General features: G+C 44.7%; 1 protein-coding gene across 1 annotated transcript in view; it reads right to left on the bottom strand.

The window, feature by feature from the left end:
• LHCGR (luteinizing hormone/choriogonadotropin receptor) overlaps window positions 1–21,042 on the bottom strand; it is a 62,226-nt gene extending 41,184 nt beyond the window's left edge. Inside the window, exons 1-2 of the mRNA XM_070379606.1 lie at window positions 20,835–21,042; window positions 131–202 (exon numbers count right to left, since the gene is read on the bottom strand). Coding sequence (XP_070235707.1) covers window positions 131–202; window positions 20,835–21,001 — 239 coding nt within the window. The 5' untranslated portion in view covers window positions 21,002–21,042. The remainder of the gene's footprint in view (window positions 1–130; window positions 203–20,834) is intronic.
• Between the last annotated feature and the right edge of the window lie 443 nt (window positions 21,043–21,485).

The following is a 21,485-nucleotide window of genomic DNA, read 5'->3' as shown; positions in this document are numbered from 1 at the left end:
GATAAAAATACTAGGGTTTCCTAAACACAGTTTCTCTCCTAGAAAAATTACCACTTTTCAACTATGTGTTCTCTGAGAAAAAATTTTATTTCAATTATGAATGTTTTTTGATATGCAGTATCTTACTTACATTTTTATGACCTCATTAAGTCCTCTGAAAGCTTGAGATGGGATTACTTTGATAGAGAGATAGGTGAGTGATCTAGAAAAGAAAAAAGGAAAGCCAAGAGTTTAAGATTTAAGATTCGGTGCCTTTTAAGTTCATGAATGAAATGTGTGTGTATGTGTGTGATCGCAGAGTTCCCAATAGCTAGATTCAGGTCGAAAATTCTAACTTCTATCAATAAAGAAATGTGCCATGACTAATTCTTGGTCTTTATCAAAAAGTGTGTAATTTTGTGGTTAAGATAGTGAACCTTGGGATCAGATGCACCCAGGGTCAAATCTCCACTCTTCTACTACCTGGCTACAAGACCCTAAGCATACTATTTAGATCCTCTATTTCAGGTCCTTTGTCTATAAAATTGAAATAATAATTCCTATTTCACAGGGTCATTGTGAAAATTAATCAAGATAACCTGTATAAAGAATCGGGCTTGGTACCAAGTAAGCAGTTAACACATAGTTTAAGAGTGGACATATAGGCTTGTTGGGAGGATAGAAAAGAAGCTGTCTTGGGTAGAGTGGAGAAATGGATGGTGAAAATACAATTGAAAACCAGGCAGGTAGGAGAAGGGAAGATTCACTAACAGCATGCTCCTATTTCGCTCTATACCATCTTCCCCAGGCAGCCCATTTTAATACTATCTCAACCAGACCACTTTGCTCCTATGGTTAATCAAATGCCATTTTGATTTAATGCCATTTAATCTCATGCCATTTGAGGGAAACATCTAAAGAGACTCCTTCAGGCTCTTACTTATATCCAGAAGAACAATCTGAGTGTTCTTGAATTGAGATCAAAGTTACGCATTACAAAAAGTTGAGAAAAGAGTGACCACTCAGCGAGAGCAAAACCAGAATAGGACAACGTACGAGTGATAAAGGAGCCTGGGTTAAGATAACTCAGGAGAAAGCATCTGCAAGGCAGAGATGAAGGTTAACCGGAATTTATCAAGCATCTACACTGATTGAAGGATTTGGCCCAGGGACTGGAAGAGAGGCGGGGAGTGGACCAGGCATTTCAGGAGGGAAGTGAGTATTGAGAGTATGGAGAACAGAAGTGGAGATGCTGCCTTGCTTTTCTGTGTATGCAGCAGAGCCTGGCTTACCTGCTGGGAGAGCACACCTCCTCCATGACGAGCAGGTAAGAATCAGTGAGATGTCTTACAGTTCCAGAAAGGACTTGCTCCTGGGACTTGTAACATGCTGTGTAAACTATGCACACCCACTTCTAACCTTATTTTATCCACTTAACAATGGTGTGAGGCAGGTATTTCCCTTCAATAGCCGAAGAAACTTGATCCGAAGAAATTCAGTAACCTGGACCAGGTGACACGACCAAGCTGACAGAGTCCAAATGTTCTTCCCACTGTGCGATATGGGCTGAAGTATATGGCTCCTAACCCCACTCTCTCTTCTTTTTTCCCAACTTTATTGAGGGATAATTGACAAATATAATTGTATATATTTAAAGGGTACAACATGATAATTAGATATATGCAAATTAGATATATACACACATTGTGGAATGACTACCGATATCAAGATAATGAACACATCCTGTCACCTCAACACATCGGTCACATCTCAGTTAACATGTATGTGTGAGTGTGTGTGTGTGGTAAGAGTATTCAGCTCAGCAACTTTTCAAATACACAATAGCCACCTATTCTTTTTTTTTTATTAATTTAATTGGAGGCTAATTACTTTACAATATTGTGGTGGTCTTTGCCATACATTGACATGAATCCACCACGGGTGTACATGTGTTCCCCATCCTGAAACCCCCTCCCACCTCCCTCCCCATCCCATCCCTCAGGGTCATCCCAGTGCACCAGCCCTGAGCACCCTGTCTCATGCATCGAACCTGGACTGGCGATCTGTTTCACATATGATAATATACATGTTTCAATGTTATTTTCTCACATCATCCCACCCTCACCTTCTCCCACAGAGTCCAAAAGACTGTTCTTTACATCTGTGTCTCTTTTGAATAGCCACCTATTCTTAACTATAGCCGCCTTGCGGTACATTAGATCCTCAGAACCTATTCTTCTTATAACTGAACGTTTGTACCCTTTGACTTGTATCTTCATTTTCCCTTGCCCGTGGTCACTGGTGACCACCATTTCTATTCTCTGTTTCTATGAAATTGTTTTTTTCCCCCTAGATTTCAGAGAGAAATAATACCATGTAGCATTTGTCTTTCTCTAGCTTATTTCACTTAGCATAATGCTTTCCAGTTTCATCCATGTTGCTGCAAATGGCAAACTTCCTTCTTGTTATGTCTGAAAAATATTCTGTTGTGTATATATATACACACACAAGGTATATATATACACACACCATATTTTCTCTGTCCATTCATCTGTCAAATAACTTTAGGTTGTTCCTATATCTTGGCTATTATGAATAATGCTGCCAGGAATATGGGATGCAGATGTCTCCAAGAGTAGTGATTTCACTTCCTTCGGATATATGCCAGGTCACTCACTCTTCCTCACTGAGCACAGTGAAAGGACAGGCACTGGACCCTCGCTTCTCTTGAGAAGAAGCATGTTACACTCTTGCTATTCCTCCTGCAAAGCAGCTTACCAGTAATTCCTCTCTAGGAGCTAATGCAAAGAAATTTCATTGCAGAAAAACACTTGCACTCAACAATCTCTTAGAGGTGTTACAACCTAGAACAAGTAATCCAAACTTGGTCCTCTAATTTTATTCCTGAAGACAGTCCCACCAAGCATATCCTTCAGTACCCAAACTTATTTGACAGAACATCTGAGAAGAACAGGGACAGGACAGGGAGAAATCTTCTTATGATGGCATGTTTGCTTCCTATATTTCTTCTGGAATCATGTCTGCTTGGCTTACTGATTAAAAACACAGTTTTATTGCTCTCTGCACTGCCAAGTCAATAAATTTCCAGAAGAGAAAGCTGTATTCTACTGTACCCCATGCAACATCAATAAAACTGACAGCCAAATTCTGATTCCAGAATCTTTATTGCTGGGGATAATGCAGTGCAGAACATATTTTGGAGAGTGTTTACATAAAAGCTTCAACTGAACCCTTCAGAGCTGTTTATTCATGCAAATGCAGCTCAGAAGCTGAAGCCTCTTAGCAGGCAGCCTTCTCCTCCAAAAGGGAGCACGTGTGGCTCCCAGGAGAGCAGTTTGGCTCAGAGCTGACCCAGGGAGGACACCTGAGTGTTTGATTGATGGAGGGATGAGGGGTAAGGAGCAAGGGTTGGAGAGAAGTGAGAGAAGCTGTAGATCATCACTGGCTGCTCCCAGTGACTGTGCAACAGCCCTGGTGCAAGATGAAATTTTGTAGAGTTGATGTTGATGCTGCAGAGCAGGAAAGGCTAGTGATGAGAGTGAAAACAGAGTGCCGTCCATAAAAGAGACACCGAGTGAACAGCAGGTAGCTTTATGGATGTGGCTGGCCCCAGAAAAGAGGCCTGGGGTCAGAGGATGGAGGGAGAGATGGGGTGAGACAGGTGCACCAAGCTTTTCACAACAGAAGTATTGGCATGAAGTGATATGGGGAAGGTGGGCCTATGAATCCCGAACTGTTTCCTCCACAGACACATTTTTATTTTAGTGACGTCATGTATTCCTTCCTGATTCATTTTCCAAGGGCAGCAGTTCCGAAGCATTCACGTGTCTGTATCCTGTATTTAAATGTTTGTTCATGTGGCCCATGATTTGTTAATAACCATCTCAATGTACTCCCTTTGGAGGCGATCCTTTTCCTGTTTGATGCTTCTGTGATTCTACCCATGAAGCCAGAAGCTCTTAGCAACGTGGACAATTGTCCCAATAACCCTGTGGTTCTACTCCTGTATACATCCCAGAGAAGTTCTCACACTGATACTTAAGGAAACCTTCACAAAGATTTTCTTGAGGGAATGGTGAAATGTGCACACTTACCTAAGGGGTCGGCAGGTAGGAGCAAGTGTGTAAAGGTACACGGAGCAGTGTGTGTGGATCTTAGAATCATGGTGTTAAGAGAAATGCCTTCATGTTGATGCATGGCAAAACCAGTACAATATTGTAAAGTAATTAGCCTCTAATTAAAAGAAATAAATTTAAATTAAAAAAAATTAAAAAGAGAAATGCCTAAGAAATTAATGACATATATGCACAATACTACTTGCAGAATTAAAATACAGGCACACCAGACATTAGAAAACATATGAACATACATCAGGATGGTTGCCTATGGTGTACCTTAGTACCTGAAACTATGCTCCCCCTGCACTGGTACTTATTTTGGCCTTGATTTCTTATCCTGTACCCTGCCTGGTCTCCCCAAAGTCCATCCAGAAGGAAAGCCTCTGACCTTCCTTTCTGCCAATCGCCAGATCTTGAGCCCTGTATTTCTGCCTCTCAGAAGACACTGCTGACCTGGATAGGTTTCTAGGTACTATCTGGTTCAGCTCAGTTCAGTCACTCAGTTGTGTCTGACTCTGCAACCCCATGGACTGTAGCATGCCAGGCTTCCCTGTCCATCACCAACTCCCAGAGCTTGCTCAAATTCATGTCCATTGAGTTGATGATGCCATCCAGCCATCTCATTCTCTGCTATCTGATTAGGATCAATATAATATCTCTCACTGCTGGGTTCTCACTTGCAAACTGAGTCCCATGGCGTAGATGCTGACCCTTTGCTGGGGCCACCCAGTGCAGCTGGGTTAATTCCTCTAGTGGATGCTGTGGTAGGCTGCCACAGTCTTCTTTTAGGACTGAGGTGCATTTTGGGAAGCGATAAAGAATCTACCTGCAATGCAGGAGACTTGGAGACATGGGTTCTATCCCTGGGTCAGGAAGACCCCTTGGAGAAGGAAATGGTGATCCACTCCTGTATTCTTGCCTGGAAAATCCCATGGACAGAGGAGCCTGGTGGACTTCAGTCCATGGGGTTGCAAAAGAGTTGGACATGACTGAGTGGCTGAGCACAGCAGCCATTCCCCCAGATATTGGGAGAGTCGGCAACTGAAGTTCTCGGCTGAGTTGCCCTCCTGGAATTCCTGTCAGCCTTAGGTTGCCACTTCACTCAATATTAGGCCTTCTTTCCTGGGTATCCAGTGACTGGTCATGCCTATACTTAGTTGTGCCTGACTCTTTGCAACCCCATGGACTATATAGCCTGGCAGGCCTCTCTGTCCATGGGATTTTTCAGGCAAGAATACTGGAGTGGGTGCCATTTCCTCCTCCAGGGGGTCTTCCTGACCCAGGGATCAAACCAGCATCTCCTGCATTTGTAGGCAGAATCTTTACCTGCTGAACCATCGGGAAGCCTGGATGCATAGACTAAAGGTCCAGCCCATTTGTCTTGCCTAATGTGGAACTGCTCATGAAAGCCATCCTGCTTTCAGACCTCCTTTACATCAACTCTTTCACCTGGGCCCCGACTCAATGCCCTTCCTAGCCAGCCCCAGTTGTCAAGGCACCAGCTCACCTTCTGTCAGAGCCCAACAACAGATAACAAATAGCATTCAGATGAACCTAGTCCCCTTGAAGAAGATTATCAGGTCCTCCTTAATTGTTCCTAATGTCTCTTTGAGGGATCAAGGGTGGGGCTTGGGCCCCTCTTTTTTTTTTTTTCTTCTGAGTTTAATAATACAGATGACCTTGGAAGAAGCCAGTTTGTCCAGCTCACTGGTTTGTTAATGAACGTTCAACATAATGTTAGCAGGAGAGTTTCAGAATCAGGAGTTTCTTTGTCCCCCTTTAAAGAAGCCCAAGATTTAGAAATCCTTGCTTATAAAAACCTGTCCATTGGGAGACATTTGTGTTATTAAAGAGTTCTTTGTTCTACAGGAGGAGCTGATGAAAGGCTCCTTTAAATAGCAAATTCCCTAGGTGAATGAAAAACACGGTTTAACTGACACACTCTCCTTTTAAAGATAGGTATTGCCTCAAACCAATTACAACTGTAGGTTCCCCCACTTCCCCCTGCATTTTAGGAGCTTGGAGTGCACAGATGCTTTCCAGGGTAGGACCACCTGCTGAAGCCCACAGGCTGAGCAGGACCAGAGGAAGACAAAAGCCAGGGAAGAAATCCCATGCTAATCTGGAGTCCTCAACGCCTGGATGGGGTCTTGTTCACCTTGCTGGAGCCTTCACCTCTTCTGCTCAGAATGGCAGAAATGAAATGTTTTCATTCATTTCCCTCTAATTGTTTAGAAAAGCCATCTGTATTACCAATTTAAGAAAGCTACAAACATCCAGCCATTTTGCATAGCTACACACCCTGAATTTTAAAACACTGAAAAATCAGAGGAAGAGAAAAAGACATAAACCCGGGATGGTCAAAGATATGTTTGCAAATGAACTCAGAAATGGGAGCATTAAACACTGAATTGTTCAACTTTAAAAGAATGTTAATGTTTTTGTATTTATTACATAAGACCTTGTTCTACATTGAACAGAGACTTGAGAATTCCTGCGTTCTTTTCAAAGTCAGTCATTATAATAAACTTGCTTTCATCTTGGAATGAAATAAAAGTGGCTTTCCCCTTCACAAATGATTTTAAACCATTATGCTTTCAAATGCATTAATGTATTTGGTAACTTCATTACTGAGTATGTCTTCTTTTATTGGCCTCTTGTCTTTAGCATTTACCTGGAGGAAACCGAGATGTCAATGTTAACTGAAATATGAAGTCAGTATAGATGGGCATCCAATATGTTAAAGTTTTAAATCAGAGAATCTGGGAATACACTTTTAAGCACTTCCTGCATTAGATTCAGTGAATCACAATAAAAAGGATTGCTTGCAAGTGGTTTGGTCCAACCCCTCACTTTAGATGAAGAGTCTTAAGTGGGGAAAAGTGAAATGACTTCCCCGAAACGGCAGGGCAGTTCAGCAGCAGACCGGGACTAGAACATAGGTTACTCTGTTCCTGGTCCAGTGCTATGTCCTACGTTAGTCAAATCACAACAGTCCTGTTCCTTAGGGGTGTGTTGATACACCCCACTACACAGTCCTCTGGTTCTTCTGCAAAAACCTTGCTTCTGTTAGAGCCACCAGCTTCTTGAGGGTATGTGCTCACAGTCTTTAACTTCAAAGTGTGAGTCACTCAGTCATGTCCGACTCTTGGTGACCCCATGGACTGTAGCCCACTAGACGCCTCTGTCCATGGAATTCTCTAGGCAAGAATACTGGAGTGGATAGCCATTCTCTTCTCCAGGGGATTGTCCCAACCCAGGGATCAAACCTGGGTCTCCTGCACTGCAGGCAGATTCTTTACCATCTGAGCCACCAGGGAAGTCCCCTAACTTCCTGTTTTCCCATGAAGCTTTTAGAGCCTACCAGGGTGCTCTTTCTTCCTCTCCCCTGTCTTCCTCAGCACTAATGGCTACATTAAAAATAGTTTCTCTTTTTCTGCACTGTTTTTTGAGAATTCACCAGGTGTTTTGTATGAGCGTTTCCTCTGTTCACCATTGAACTCCTAGTGTCACAGCCCCTTTCTTCTTTCCCCACTGTCGTTCTCCTTGGCCATTCTTCCCCTTGGCTGCTCTGTAGTCCACATATTGGTTTCTCTTCACGCCATCCTGAGTTTCCTCTGCCTAGTAGGGCCTTTCCTGGTAACTCCCACCACGTCACTCTAATGCTCAGATTCTTCTGTCCCTCCTCTTGACCTGTCTACTTTTCTACAAATGTCTCAGCCTTGCATTCGAGGCCCCTGAAACAAAAGCTTAAACTTCCTTTGCCAGGCCTATCAGCCACACTTCCCCTCATATAACCAATACACCAAACTGGCACTGTCCAAAAATGCAGCCGCCAGCCACATACGGGTATTGAGCACTTGAAATACATCCAGGCCAAACAGAGATACACTGTAAGTTTCAAATACACACCAGATGTCAAAGACTTGGCAAAGCAAAATAAAGCACCTCATTAATAATTTTTATATCGATCGACGTTGAGATGTATGTGGCTGAACCCCATTGACTCTGTTTTTCTCAGCTCTCTCTTAGGCCCACAGTCTTACCCCTCTCCTTTCTGCATGGCTGACCTTTAGTGCACTCAGAAGGAATGCACACAAATTGGACGAGTTTTCTGTCACCTTTTACCCTTGTCTTCATCCAAAATGAAAACTGGAAGAATGCCTCCTGCTGATGCAGATGATTAATGGTCATGAAACCCCCAAGCGGAAGGAAAAACCCCTGGTTCCCATCTGGTGTGGACCTGCTTCTCCATGGCAGTCAGGTTCTATTTTCAGCTCTGGTCCCTGTAAAGCCCCCGTACACCCTTTTCCACACCCTGCAGTATGGAGTACAACTGTGCACGTTGTCCACTTAATCCCACCTGTATATAAATTACCCTCAATAAGCTTCATAGTTGCACTTCATGAAGATGCCTGTTTTGTTTTTCAATCTCAAGTTTAGAAGACATTATTTAATATAATAATTTTGCCTTCCAACAAAAATTCAACATTGAATATTCAAAATTTCAATATTCAATTGAATATTCAAAATTCAATATTCAACTTTGCCTTCCAACAAAAATGATTTTGTACATTTGGATTAAATAAAATATTTTACCAACCTAGACAGCATATTAAGAAGCAGAGACATTACTTTGTTAACAAAGGTCCGTCTAGTCAAGGCTATGGTTTTTCCAGTAGTCATGTATGGATGTGAGAGTTGGACTATAAAGAAAGCTGAGCATCGAAGAATTGATGCTTTTGAACTGTGGTGTTGGAGAAGACTCTTGAGAGTCCCTTGGACTGCAAGGAGATCCAACCAGTCCATTCTAAAGGAGATCAGTCCTGGGTGTTCATTGGAAGGACTGATGTTGAAGCTAAAGCTCCAATACTTTGGCCACCTGATGTGAAGAGCTGACTCATTTGAAAAGACCCTGATGCTGGGAAAGATTGAGAGCAGGAGGAGAAGGGGACAACAGAGGATGAGATGGTTGGATGGCATCACCAACTCAATGGACATGGGGTTTGGGTAGACTCTGGCAGTTGGTGATGGACAGGAAGGCCTGGTGTGCTTGCAGTTCATAGGATCGCAAAGAGTCAGACATGACTGAGTGACTGAATTGAACTGAAACTTTATTTCACCTTTTTAAACCTTTTAAAATGTGGCTATTAAAAATTAAAATGACATTTGTGACTAACATATTTCTACTAGACAGTGCTTCCCTAGACAAATCAGACGTTCGTGTTTCCTGAATTTGCCTCATATTGTCCTGCCTTCTGGAGAAGGAGATGGCACCCCACTCCAGTACTCTTGCCTGGAAAATCCCATGGATGGAGGAGCCTGGTGGGCTGCAGTCCATGGGGTTGCAAAGAGTCAGACACAACTGAGCGACTTCACTTTCACTTTTCACTTCCATGTATTGGAGAAGGAAATGGCAACCCACTCCAGTGTTCTTGCCTGGAGAATCCCAGGGACGGGGGAGCCTGGTGGGCTGCCATCTATGGAGTCACACAGAGTCGGACACGACTGAAGTGACTTAGCAGCAGCAGCAGCAGCCCTGCCTTCATTCACACTGTTTCTGCCGCCTGGCACATCCACCCTTCTCTGCTGGTTAGATTCTACCCTTGGTTAAGGTCTGTCTCGGGCGCTGTGTACTCTATGGAATGTGTCTTCATCGCCATGTGCATGTGCTTTCTCTCTGGGCGGCAGCATGGTGGGAAAGTGACAATGTAGACTCAGAAGCCAGACTGCCTGGGTGCATTTCACATGTATAGAGTGATGATGATACTAACTACCGCACAGATTTTTGAGATTCAGTAAGAAAATGTTTATGTAATATTAATACAGCATCTTTCACAAGATTAGAGCTCAATAAGTACTTTTAATTCCCAGCTGCTTGCTGTGAAGGGTTCAAGTTACCCCAGCCATGCCTCATGACAACTCTGCCTCCTTGCTGGGGATGGGGTAGGGTGGACTCTGTACTTTGGAATGGATTCTTGTATTGTTTGTCCAACCCTTACGTTGACAAAGTGCCTGTGACTTGTCTCCAACTCTTTACTCCGCAGATTATACATAGGACAACTGAGAGAGAGGGTGGACATTCCCACTTGGCACCTTTCCGTTGAGCTCAGGTATTCCTTATAGACTGTGTCTGATAGCCTTTTAAAGAAATGATAAGGAAATGATAAAGAATAACCTTCCATTAAACATTTCAACTCTAGGGAGCCACTCTGCAGAGTTCTCATTTGCTCATTGATTCTAAAAAGTGTGGTCAGTTGCAACTCTCCCGCTGGAAAGTACAATTTGAGTGACTCTTCTTTAAGACAGCCTTTGCAAAGCACCCGAGAAGCTTGAGGAGTTTATGAATTACAATGTGAACCAAGAGTTTCAAGAAGATTCCCTGGGTGATGGATTTTCCAAATCATTTGTACAACAACTAAATTAAAAATGTAAAGCCTCAGAGAAAAATGGTCAACACATCTAAGCCCTTACTCAAGACCCATTTCTAAAGACACAAAGCAAAATAACCCAATCTCTACCCCCAAACTCGAATTCTTCTAGCAATAATATAACATGACAGGAATAACTCTGGTAAATAAAACTACATGTTGAATCTTCCCCAGGGAAGGTGTGCATTTTCTGTAATGATTTCTCAAAAATATTTCTTAGAAGCAGAGAACATTATGTTGTCAGGGCAGTCACATTGCAGCTATGCTTCGGGAGCCTCTTTCATTACAAGATTCTGTTTCCAGACACTTTTTTATTTTTTTGGTGAGCCTGTTAAAGCTGGATGCAACTGATAAACTACATGCTTTTAATTAATTTGATGGAATGGGTTTGAATTGCCTGAAATTATTGGCATGTGTACCTTCCCTTTTCACTAGCTCCTCAGATCTGGTAGACACGTTTGTGTGGTTGCCTGGTTCACAAAGGCCCCTTCTCTGGAAGCATCTCAGTGCTGCTTGCAGCAGCGTGGAAGCATCTCATTGTCTGTGCTCCAGTCTCAGCAGTGGGATGGGGCACCCTCAGATTCTCCCTCTAGGAATTTGAAACTTGTGATAGGTCTTTGGAGCTGATTCATTACAAAGGTGGAATCTACAGAAAAGTTCCCTGACCTCTTGCTGCTAAAATGCCAAATTCTCCCTGGATCTTGCTCACATCTTTCTAGCTCCTTATTCTTCTGTTAAGTTAATCTCTTATGATTAAATCTGTCAGAATTGATTTCTGATGCCTGCAAATAAGAAAAGCCTTCATCAGAGCCACACCCACTGTTTCCAGGGGAAAGTCATCCACTCTCCATTGATGATCCATGACACAGACAGGGCACATGCCTGGTGGTCCATGAGAGAGCAGAAGGCTTTAAACAGTGATTCCCTGGTGGCTTCACTAAGCTGGTTTCAAAGGCCAAGATGGAGTCTGTGGGATAACCATGTTATCCCACTGCCCCTGCAGAGAGTGAGGCTTAAAGAACTACAGTTCAACAATCCTTTCACCAAGGTGTCTTTGTTACTCTGGCTAGAAGGGACAGAATCTTTCTCTGAAATCTCACTAGACTGTGTGTGTAACCTTCATCTGGCTTTTATCACCTTCTGCATTTCTGTCAGTTACCTGAGAATGAGTCCTCTCCCTCCTATGGCTGGAAGACTGTAAGCTTTTGGGGGGCAGGGGCTGGTCTGTGGATCCTGTGCATCACCCTATACATGTCAGTACCTAGTTCCTGAGTGGTCAGCAAGTCTGACCTGAAGGTTTTCTGTGTGTCCAGCCGCAGGCTTAGGGAAGGGGAAAGGACTTAGAATAGGCTTGGGTGCTCTAGCTGGACAGGTAGGACTGGCCCAGTTGAATGATAGAAAACAGAGTACAATCATGTATTATGTGACGTGTTTGAGAGGCCGCTCAGCCGGTGCTGAAAAGACCAGCATATATGAGTTCCAGGCAGTAATGAGCTCTGGTGTTTCAGGATTCTAACTTATTTACCTTCCAGGCTGAGAAGACCCCGTGGGTCATTTTCTCTAATTAACACCTCACAGGAGCAAAACTATTCCATCAGGCTTCCATCAGCCTTTGCAAAGGCTGTCTTAACAGTAATAGATATTTACTGTTCAACTTCACATACAGGCTGTGGGTTTTTCAGGTCTTCTCTGCATCATCAGATTATTACAATAATCCTTTGCAGTTATGGAAAACCTTTATTTCCAAGTACTTTTGGCCCTGCTGTCTCGGTTTTCTTCACCACAGTCGACCCCACTCAGGGGTAAGAATCATGATGCCCCTTTTACAGACAGAACAGAGGTTTTCTTGCTGTCCTGAGTCCACACTGCAAATTAGAGAAAGGGGGACCTGGTGCTAGGACTCACGTCTGCCTGGTCCATGTCCTGTTGATCAATTCAGGTAATTTGGGGGATGTGCTGGGCCTTACCCCATCGTACCAGGGTGTTTTCACCCCTGTGGGATCAGAAATGCTCTCTACTGCTGCTCCCGAGGTAGAATTATGAACCCGGGAGTCACCTCATTTTATCAGCGTCAAGGACAAACTTAACAGCAGCAAGGGATAAAGCTTTCCTTCTGAAAGTTCAGTTTTACTTGTAGATGGGACTTTTCTGACTCTGGCTCAGGTGGCATTCAAGACTCGTGGTTCAGGGCCACCAGAGAACAGCTGTGAGTGGTGTGCCAGCATGGAGGGGGCGGCATCTCCTAGTGAGGCAGAAGCTGAGAGTAAATGAGGACCATGTGGGGAAGCAGCTAGAAGCTTCCCACTAAGTCAGGGAGCCCACCTGCCTGGTGGGTGGGATTATTTTAATTTCCTTCTTAAAAAAAAAAAAAAAAAAAAAAAAGAACTGGTGTAAAATTTGTTAAAATCTGCATTAAATGTGATTTTTTTGCACATTAAGGGGAGCTGCCAGAATGGAACACATATGCTCCCATGGAGCCAGCCCTCTTGGGTCTGGTTGGAGAGCAGCAGGGCCTCTCTCCACCACCATGACCCTGGCTTTAAAATTCCATGTGTAAGATCAAAGTTACACATGGCCAAGACACTGCCTGGTGCCGCCAACCTGGGAGATTATATTTTAGAAAGAAAGCTTTTGTGTCTCATTTTTTAAGACATGAAAAGTAGCCAAATTGAGGAGATTAGAAAGAAGGTAGAGGTGGGTGAAGGAGCAGAACTGGAGCCCTGAATTAATCTAACACACTACTTTTGAAATAAGAAACAGGATAATGTAGAGAAAATCCAAGGAATTATTGCTCTGCAAAGGGAAGGCTGGATCCAATGCCAAAGGGATCTGTGTGTGGAGCTTTTTGGCTCCACACTTCCACTGAGATTCTGGGAGCTCTGCTGCTTGCATTTTAGTGTCCTTCTAGGGGCCATCATTCACTTTCCCCAAAAGGATGATTTCTAAACTAATAAAATCTGGCCCTTGCAAAGCTTCTCCCAGGGAGTCTGTTTATAGGCACAGCCAGGTTTAAGAATTGTCTTGAAGATAATAACTGGGAGAGCTGAGTCAGAACTGAAGTTCAAGATCAACCTCTATCTTGGGCCTTTCTTTCTGTTTTTGTGGGAGTGAGGTAGGAAGGTGGAACATGAGCTTTCAGAAATTTTTTTTTTTTTTTTTTTTTTTTGAGTCTGGTTCAGCTGCAGGTAGGGCCAAGCTGTTTTACTTGAAAGAGTTTAGTAGGCTTCCCTCTGTCCTATGGACTCTTACCTGGTGCCCTGACCCGGGAACCAATAGGTCTCAATTCACGTTGCCCTGGTGGTTGTTTTGTTTTCATGGGTCCTGGGCTGGGAATTGATTTTTTTCTAGTGAATGAGTTAAAACAAATTGACAACAAAAATTAGAACAATCTATGGGACTGTTGGGATACACGATCAATAATATAGGTAAGCTTCCAGTCTTGCTTCTCTGGATGGTCCTTTTAAAGGACAGAAAATCTGGGACCTGGATGTTGATATAATAGAAAGAACCGCCTCTGATACTCATAGCACCTCACCTTCCCATTTTCTAGGATGGAGATTTTTTTTTTCATTTATTCATTTTTTAAATTGGAGGATAATTGCTTTGTAGTGTTGTGTTGATTGCTGTCATACACCAATGTGGATCAGCTGTAAGTACACATATGTCTCCTCCCTCTTGAACCTTGCTGCCAGCCCCCACCCCATCCCAGCCTTCTAGGCTGTCACAGAGCGCTGGGTTGGGCCCCCTGCGTTACACAGGAACTCCCCACTGGCCATCTGTTTGCACGTGGTGATGTGTGTCTCAGTGCTGCTCTCTCCATTCGCCCCCCTTCTCCTTCCCCTGCTGTGCCCACGAGTCTGTTCTCTGTGTCTGCATCTCTATTCCTGCCTTGTACATAGGTCCACAGTACCATATTTCTAGATTCCGTATATATGCATTGATATATGATGTTTGTTTTTCTCCTTCTGACTTACTTCACTCCTCACTAGGACTGATTCAAATTTGCTCCTTTTTATGGCTGAGTAATATTCCATTGTATATATGTACCATAACTCTTTATCCATTCATCCATAGGGGGATATCTACATTGTTTCCATGTCCTAGCTATTGTAAATAGTGCTGCAATAAATATTGGGGTACATGTGTCTTTTAAAATTATTGTTTTATCAGGGTATATGCCTAGTGGTGGGATTGCTAGATCATATGGTAGTTTTATTCCTAGTTTTTTGGGTTTTTTTAAAACAAGTCTCTAGGATGGAGATTTTAAAGTAACAGTTAGACGTGGTACGTGCTTTCCTTTTGCACTGGTTCATTGTTCCTGTTCAGCTCAATTTGATCATCATATAGTTCAACAGACACTTTAATCACACTACCTGTGAACTTTTGGAAATCCTGAGCTGAGTAAGACCCCTTCAGGTGCTTCTCACTTTAGCACAATGATTCAAAACCATGGTGGGGTGAGGTGGGGACTCCACTCCCCGCCCCAACACACACTGTCACCAGGGGCATTTGACTAATGTCTAGAGAACTTTTGTTTGTCATCATCTGAGAGGGTAGTGCTACTGGCATTTAGCAGGTGGAGGACAGGGATGTGCCTGACACCCTGCAGTGTACCAAACAGCTGCCCACAGCAAATGATTATCTGGCCCCAGAGAACAGCTGTGTTGAGGTTGAGGAAGCCTGCTGTTGCAGAGAGGTCCATGTGGAATAAACAGTTTATATGGGAGATATGCAAAAGCAGATATAAGTACAAAGTATCAGAGCAAGGGTATATGGGACAGAAGGGCCATGGGGAAAACTTGTTGGGAAGCGACTTCAAATCATGATTTTTATTTAATGCCTTTGCAATCACCTATCCAAGAATGACTCTGAAAGTTTATTAGTCGAGAACTACATATTGGGAATTTTTTTTTTTTTCTTTTTGCACAACTCTGGGTAATTTAATCAAACATTCCTGATAACTTTATATTTCCCCTTACAAAAAAATTTCCCCAAAGAACCAGGGAGAGATATAAATAGGGAAGAATACATTCAACCTTATTCTTGGCTTCTCAGCAAGGAAATCTCTAGTCCACTCTGAGCTGTGCTTTTCTTTCACCTGGACTCGCCTTTCCTTCTCTCCTTCAAGGTTTAGCCTCATAACCCTTAGTCCATGATGCTTTCCCTTGGAGATTTCCATGCATAGGGAGTGGTCTATTCCCTGAACTCCTCAGAGCCTCGCTGCCTACGCTTCTCCTGGGTGTGAGTGTGTTTCTGCCTAGACTGTGGGCTCCTCAAGGACAGGGACCACCCCCTCCATTGGTATATCCCTCTACAGCACAGAACATGCTCTGGATCTCGATTTACACTCAAGGTAGGAGAAGGAGAAAGACATTCAGGAAAGATGTTCAGAAAATTAACATCTTCCTGTGACACTGGACTGACAGATACAGCACATTTTCTCCTTCTAAAGTCTCTGGATTGTGTCTTATAATAAAGTCTAAAAGTTTAATCTCTGTTTAGTAGGCACAACATGCAAAAAATAAACTGTCATTATTATTATTAGCATTTTCTTACTAACAGATTTCTCAGAAGCTGTTTCTATATCAAGCAGACCAACCTTTCTGTTGTCATAGAGACAAAGATCTTTATATAACCATAGGCAAGGTGAGATTTTTTTTTTCTTTCTCTCCTTCTACTTGTCTGGAACTAATAAGAAAAGGAAAAGGAAAAATTTTTAATTAATTCTTTTAGATTTTTTTTCTCCAGTTAAAATGAGTGAACACATGGGAGGCATTTTTTTTTGTATTATATTTTAGATTTTAAATTCTTAAGTTTTTAATAAAATACTGTTGGGCTAGAAAGATCTGAACAACAGAATGATGCCATTTTCAAAATTTGCAAGTAGTGGGCTTATTAATGATAAGCAATTATTATCTATGTTCCTTTTTTTTTTTTTAAACCAATAGTGGACTTCAGATGGAAGTCTTATAAGGTAGGACTGCTGCTGCTGCTGCTAAGTTGCTTCATCATGTCCGACTCTGTGCGACCCCAGAGACGGCAGCCCATCAGGCTCCCCTGTCCCTGGGATTCTCCAGGCGAGAACACTGCGGTGGGTTGCCATTTCCTTCTCCAATGCATGAAAGTGAAAAGTGAAAGGGAAGTCACTCAGTCGTGTGTGACTCTTCGCGACCCCATGGACTGCAGCCTACCAGGCTCCTCTGTCCATGGGATTTTCCAGGCAAGAGTACTGGAGTGGGTGCCATTGCCTTCTCCAAAGGCAGGACTACCAAGGCCTGAAATGACTGAAACATAAACTAGCATCTACTGATGGACCAGTGATGAATTCTAAGGTGCTCTGTGGTTCTCACCTGTCCAACCCCCAGAACTGAGAGAGCCACCCCTCACTGCACAGAATCAAACCCTGTGGATGACTTAGTGCAAGACTGCATCCTTCTTATCCTTTATCTCATAATTTTAATTCTCTTTTTATGAACTCCCAATAACTTGTTATTTGTGTCATTTTCTGTCTCATAATTACTGTTTACCACTTCATTCATCATTAAGAAAAGAGGATTTCAGCATGAACCCATTCACTTTTTCTTTCCTTTGCCTCAGTGTTAAATTACACCTTTATCCATCTGTCTTCTTCTCTCAGACTCAGAAGTATCCCTGTATTTTAAGAATTACCCCTTCCCCTTTAATCTGATGCCAGTGCCTTCCTCCCACTCACACTGATATTTTATACCATCATTCCTTGCATCTTCAATCAGTCCTTCTCCATAGATTCCTTCCTCTACTCCTTTTTGAAGACAACACCAGAAAAATAAAACAAAAAACTTTTCTTAATCATGTTAATTTTTCCATATGTCTCAGACTTTGAGGTTTTAATCTGATCACAACTGCCTTTTTTTTTTTTTTAATAAATAGATATTGTCTATGTATGTGTGTGTGTGCTGGAGTGGATGTTGGAGGAGATGGAGAAGAGAAGTTTATGGCACATAGAAGTTCTAAATATTCTTCTTGCTTTCCAGAAGATCATATCCTCCATGGAGAGCAACTGGGATTTCCCAGGTGTGCTAGTTTTAGAACCTGCCTGCCAATGTAGGAGATGCAAAAGATATGGTGTTTGATTCCTGGGCTGGGAAGATCCCTTGGAATAGGAAATGCGCAACCCACTCCAGTATTCTTGCCTGGAAAATTCCATGGACAGTGGATTCTGGTGGACTGCAGTCCACGAGGTCGCAAGAATTGGACATGACTGAGTGAGCACTGGCGAGCAATACCTTGATGCTCAAACTTTAGCATCTATCAGAATCTCTCAGGGAGGTTGTTCAAATGCAGACTGCTGGACTACACCCTCGGAGTTTCTGATGTAGTAGATTGGGGCTGGGGGCTGAGAGCATGCATTTCTAACATTTTCCAGGTGATATTTATGCTGCTGGTCTGAGGAACATTGTCTTAAAGAAGCTGCTGCTAAGCTGCTAAGTCACTTGAGTCGTGTCCGACTCTGTGCGACCCCATAGACGGCAGCCCACCAGGCTACCCGTCCCTGGGACTCTCCAGGCAAGAACACCGGAGTGGGTTGCCATTTCCTTCTCCAGTGCATGAAACTGAAAAGTGAAAGTGAAGTTGCTCAGTCATGTCCAACCCTCAGCGACCCCATGGACTGCAGCCTTCCAAGGCTCCTCTGTTCATGGGATTTTCCAGGCAAGAGTACTGGAGTGGGGTGACATTGCCTTCTCCGCTTAAAGAAGCTACACTCCTATTAATTCTTATGCAACTCTCGTGTCATATGCATGTTTAAATCACCTTATCATGCTGAGAAACTTATCCCCTTTCGGCCTTTATAGGCTCCACCTCCATAGGGTTCTCCCTTGAAGTCATCTCTCAATTATCTGATCCTCGGGAAGCCTGGCCTTGTGAGGGTCAGAATGTGTGCTGAACTAAGGGGTTTAAAAGTCTAGGAGAAGCTGCTGCTGGCGTGTATGACAAAACAGTGCATGTGAAGGGAGGAAGGTCAAGGATTCTGTAGCATTCCCCAGGGATGGTCAGGGCTTCAGAGCCCGGGCAGTTGGCTCCTTTTGGGGAATGCGACTAGGACTAGCCGGCCCCAGCATGCTAACAGCGCTTATACTGTGCCTGCTTCCCACCTTCATCCCCAAACCCAGTCAACATTATAAATCTTTCTGAGGGGTTCGAGGCTTCTCTAAACTGTGCTGTTGGGCAGTGAGAGAATCTGTTGAGTTTTAGTCTTTTCACTTCAGCCTACTCCAGGGAAGAGGTACTACCTTCCTGAAACCAGTGAGGGTGTGGCAGCAGGAACTGTTGAGAGAGCTCAGTGAAAAGCTGAATCTGAAAGGAGCTGGGACTTGACTCTCTCATTCCTGTCTTCCACCAGCAGGTTCTCTGTGCGTGCGTGCTCAGTCACTTCAGTCGTGTCTGACTCTTTACAGTCCTATGGTCTGTAGTCCGCTGGGCTCCTACGTCCATGAGATTTTCCAGGCAAGAATACTGGAGAGGGTTGCCATGCCCCACTCCAGGGAATCTTCCTGAACCAGGGATCAAACCCATGACTCCTGTGTCTCCTGCGTTGCAGGTGGATTCTTTACCACTGAGCCATTAAGGAAACCCACAGGAGATTCTCTACTCAATGCCAATTTGGAAAAACTGAGAACTTTTTTTTTTTAAGGAAGGGGTAATTTTCTTACAAAAATGAGGAAATATTAACAGCAAGTTAAGACCTTTCTTGGCAACTCAGTAGCTGTGGGACCTGGGGAGGTTTTTATACGTCTTTGGATCTCAGCCTCTTATAACCTGTATGCTAAGTAATGCGTGAGTGAGAAAGGCACAGTGTTAGTGGCACAGTCATCCATAAAAGCAAGATGGGAGGCTTGTCAGGGAAGGACAGGGGCTGGGACTTGGAAGGCAGTTTCCATGGATTTATTTATTGATTGAAACAAATTCTATCAGCATGGTCCTTACCTTCAGGGAATTGAGCTGACAAGATAATTAATGGAAACCAATTAATATAAACTCTTCAACCTTTACACTGTATCTCTCAACCACAAATATTCTCCAAAGGCCACTAACTCTTCCAGAGGAGAAGCTCAGCCCCTCATGCCCTTGCGGAGAAGTGGGCTCCTCACAGACTTCTGGGAGCCCATGGAAATGGGGTAGGGGGATCTCTCTCCTCCCCCAGCATGGAATTCCATCACACTATTGGTTAGAACAGAACCAAGCCCTCCACCAGCCTGGTGCCTTTGGTACACCTTTACAGTCCTCTTCTTTCTCTTTCCTTCTCTCTTTTATCACCTCTACCAAGATGTAATTTATATACAATACAATTCACCCATTTTAATTGTACAATGCAATGTTTTTTAGTTTGTTCAGGGAGTTGTGCAACCATGACCACATTGAATTTTAGATAATTTTCATCACCTCAAAAAGCAACAGCCGTTAGCAGTCACTGGGCCTTCACTCCAGCCGGATGGCTACTAATCTCCTTTCTGTTTATCTGGACATGTCATATAAATAGAACCATGTACCTTGTGCTACCTTTTTCCCAAATCGAAAAAGTCTGCTGACACTCTGATACACTTGTATACTTGTCTCCTCTTTACCCCATCAGTCTTTACCCCGGCTTCCTCTGCCTGCCTGCCAATGTGTCCAGCTCCCTAAGGGGTGGTGGTGTGCCAGAGCTGGGACTCAGGGCCTCTCATTGATTAGGCAACCAGATTGAAATGCAAGCACATCTGGTCAGACAGCCAGGCTGAAACCCAAGTACATCTGAGGTTGGGGTGGAGCCGTGGTTGGTATGCTCAGAGTTGTAGGTGGCCCTGGTGGGCCAGCAGACCCCAATGAGTGACCAGGTCACCTCTGGCCATCAGGTCTGAACACCCCATTTCTAGAGGACCACAGGGTCCTCACAGGAACCCTCGCCAGCCTGGCTGGCCCAAGGCTCAAAGACTATGCAAGACTTCTCGTGTCTCATGCCCCATCCCCTTTCAGCAGTTGCAGGGAGAGGCCTTCCCATGTGGCCTGTGGGCAGCTCCACGCCCCTGGCCAAGGTCCCAACCAGGGCGAAAGAGTGGGTCTGGGGCCGCCAGGGGCTGGAGGGTGCACGGGGCCCAGGCGCGGGAGAGGGTGGCAAGGACAGCTCCCAAGCTTGGGTTTCTCATCACCCTGAGAGGTGGTGGAGTTCGACAGGCACCGCGTCTTTCTCCAAGCATCCAGGTAAAGGGGGTCAAAGAGCAGGGAGGCCAGGAGGCCGGAGGGTGCCTGGGCGGGGGCGCCGCATACTCACAGTCGGCTGAGGCCGGCCTGCGGGCCGGGGCAGCGCAGGGCGCCGTCGGGCGGGCAGCTGCAGGGCTCTGGGCAGGGCGCCGGGCGCAGCGCCCAGAGCAACGGCGCTGGCGGCGGCAGCAGCAGCAGCGCCAGCAGCAGCCTCAGCGCTAGGGACGGCCGTCCCATGGCCCGGAGCCTGAGCGCGGGCTCCTGCCGCAGGGCGGGCCGCCGCCCCAACAAGTGCGGCGGGCGCCCCTCTCCCCGCCCCCTGGCCTGCCCTCCCTCCTCCCTCGCCGCCCGCCCTGGCCCCCCTCCCCGGATGGCGCCCCGCCGCTGAGTCTCGCACTCCCTCGACTCGCGACAGTGGCCGGAGGGACTCCATCACCTCCTTTCTGCTCTGTTCCCTGGCCCATCCTGTCCGTCTGCAAGTGGCCCTAGGTACTGGAGGCAGCATGTGGAAATGGTGAATGCTTTGGATAAGGGAAGAGGACGGAGTTCTGAATTCTCCTGGCTCTGCTGTAACTGTGTGTGAAGTCCAGGGAGAACCTCTCATTTCATCCGTGAGAGGGGCACACTGATAGTCCATACCAGCTCTGTCCACCTCAGAAGCGGGAGAAGTGCCGAGCGCAGACGCTCCTCCTCCTCCTGTCTTTGATTCTCAGCCCCCAAA

This window comes from Bos mutus, chromosome 11 (genome assembly GCF_027580195.1).
Source record: "Bos mutus isolate GX-2022 chromosome 11, NWIPB_WYAK_1.1, whole genome shotgun sequence".
NCBI lineage: Eukaryota > Metazoa > Chordata > Mammalia > Artiodactyla > Bovidae > Bos > Bos mutus.
This window is presented reverse-complemented; position numbering and strand designations above follow the sequence as displayed.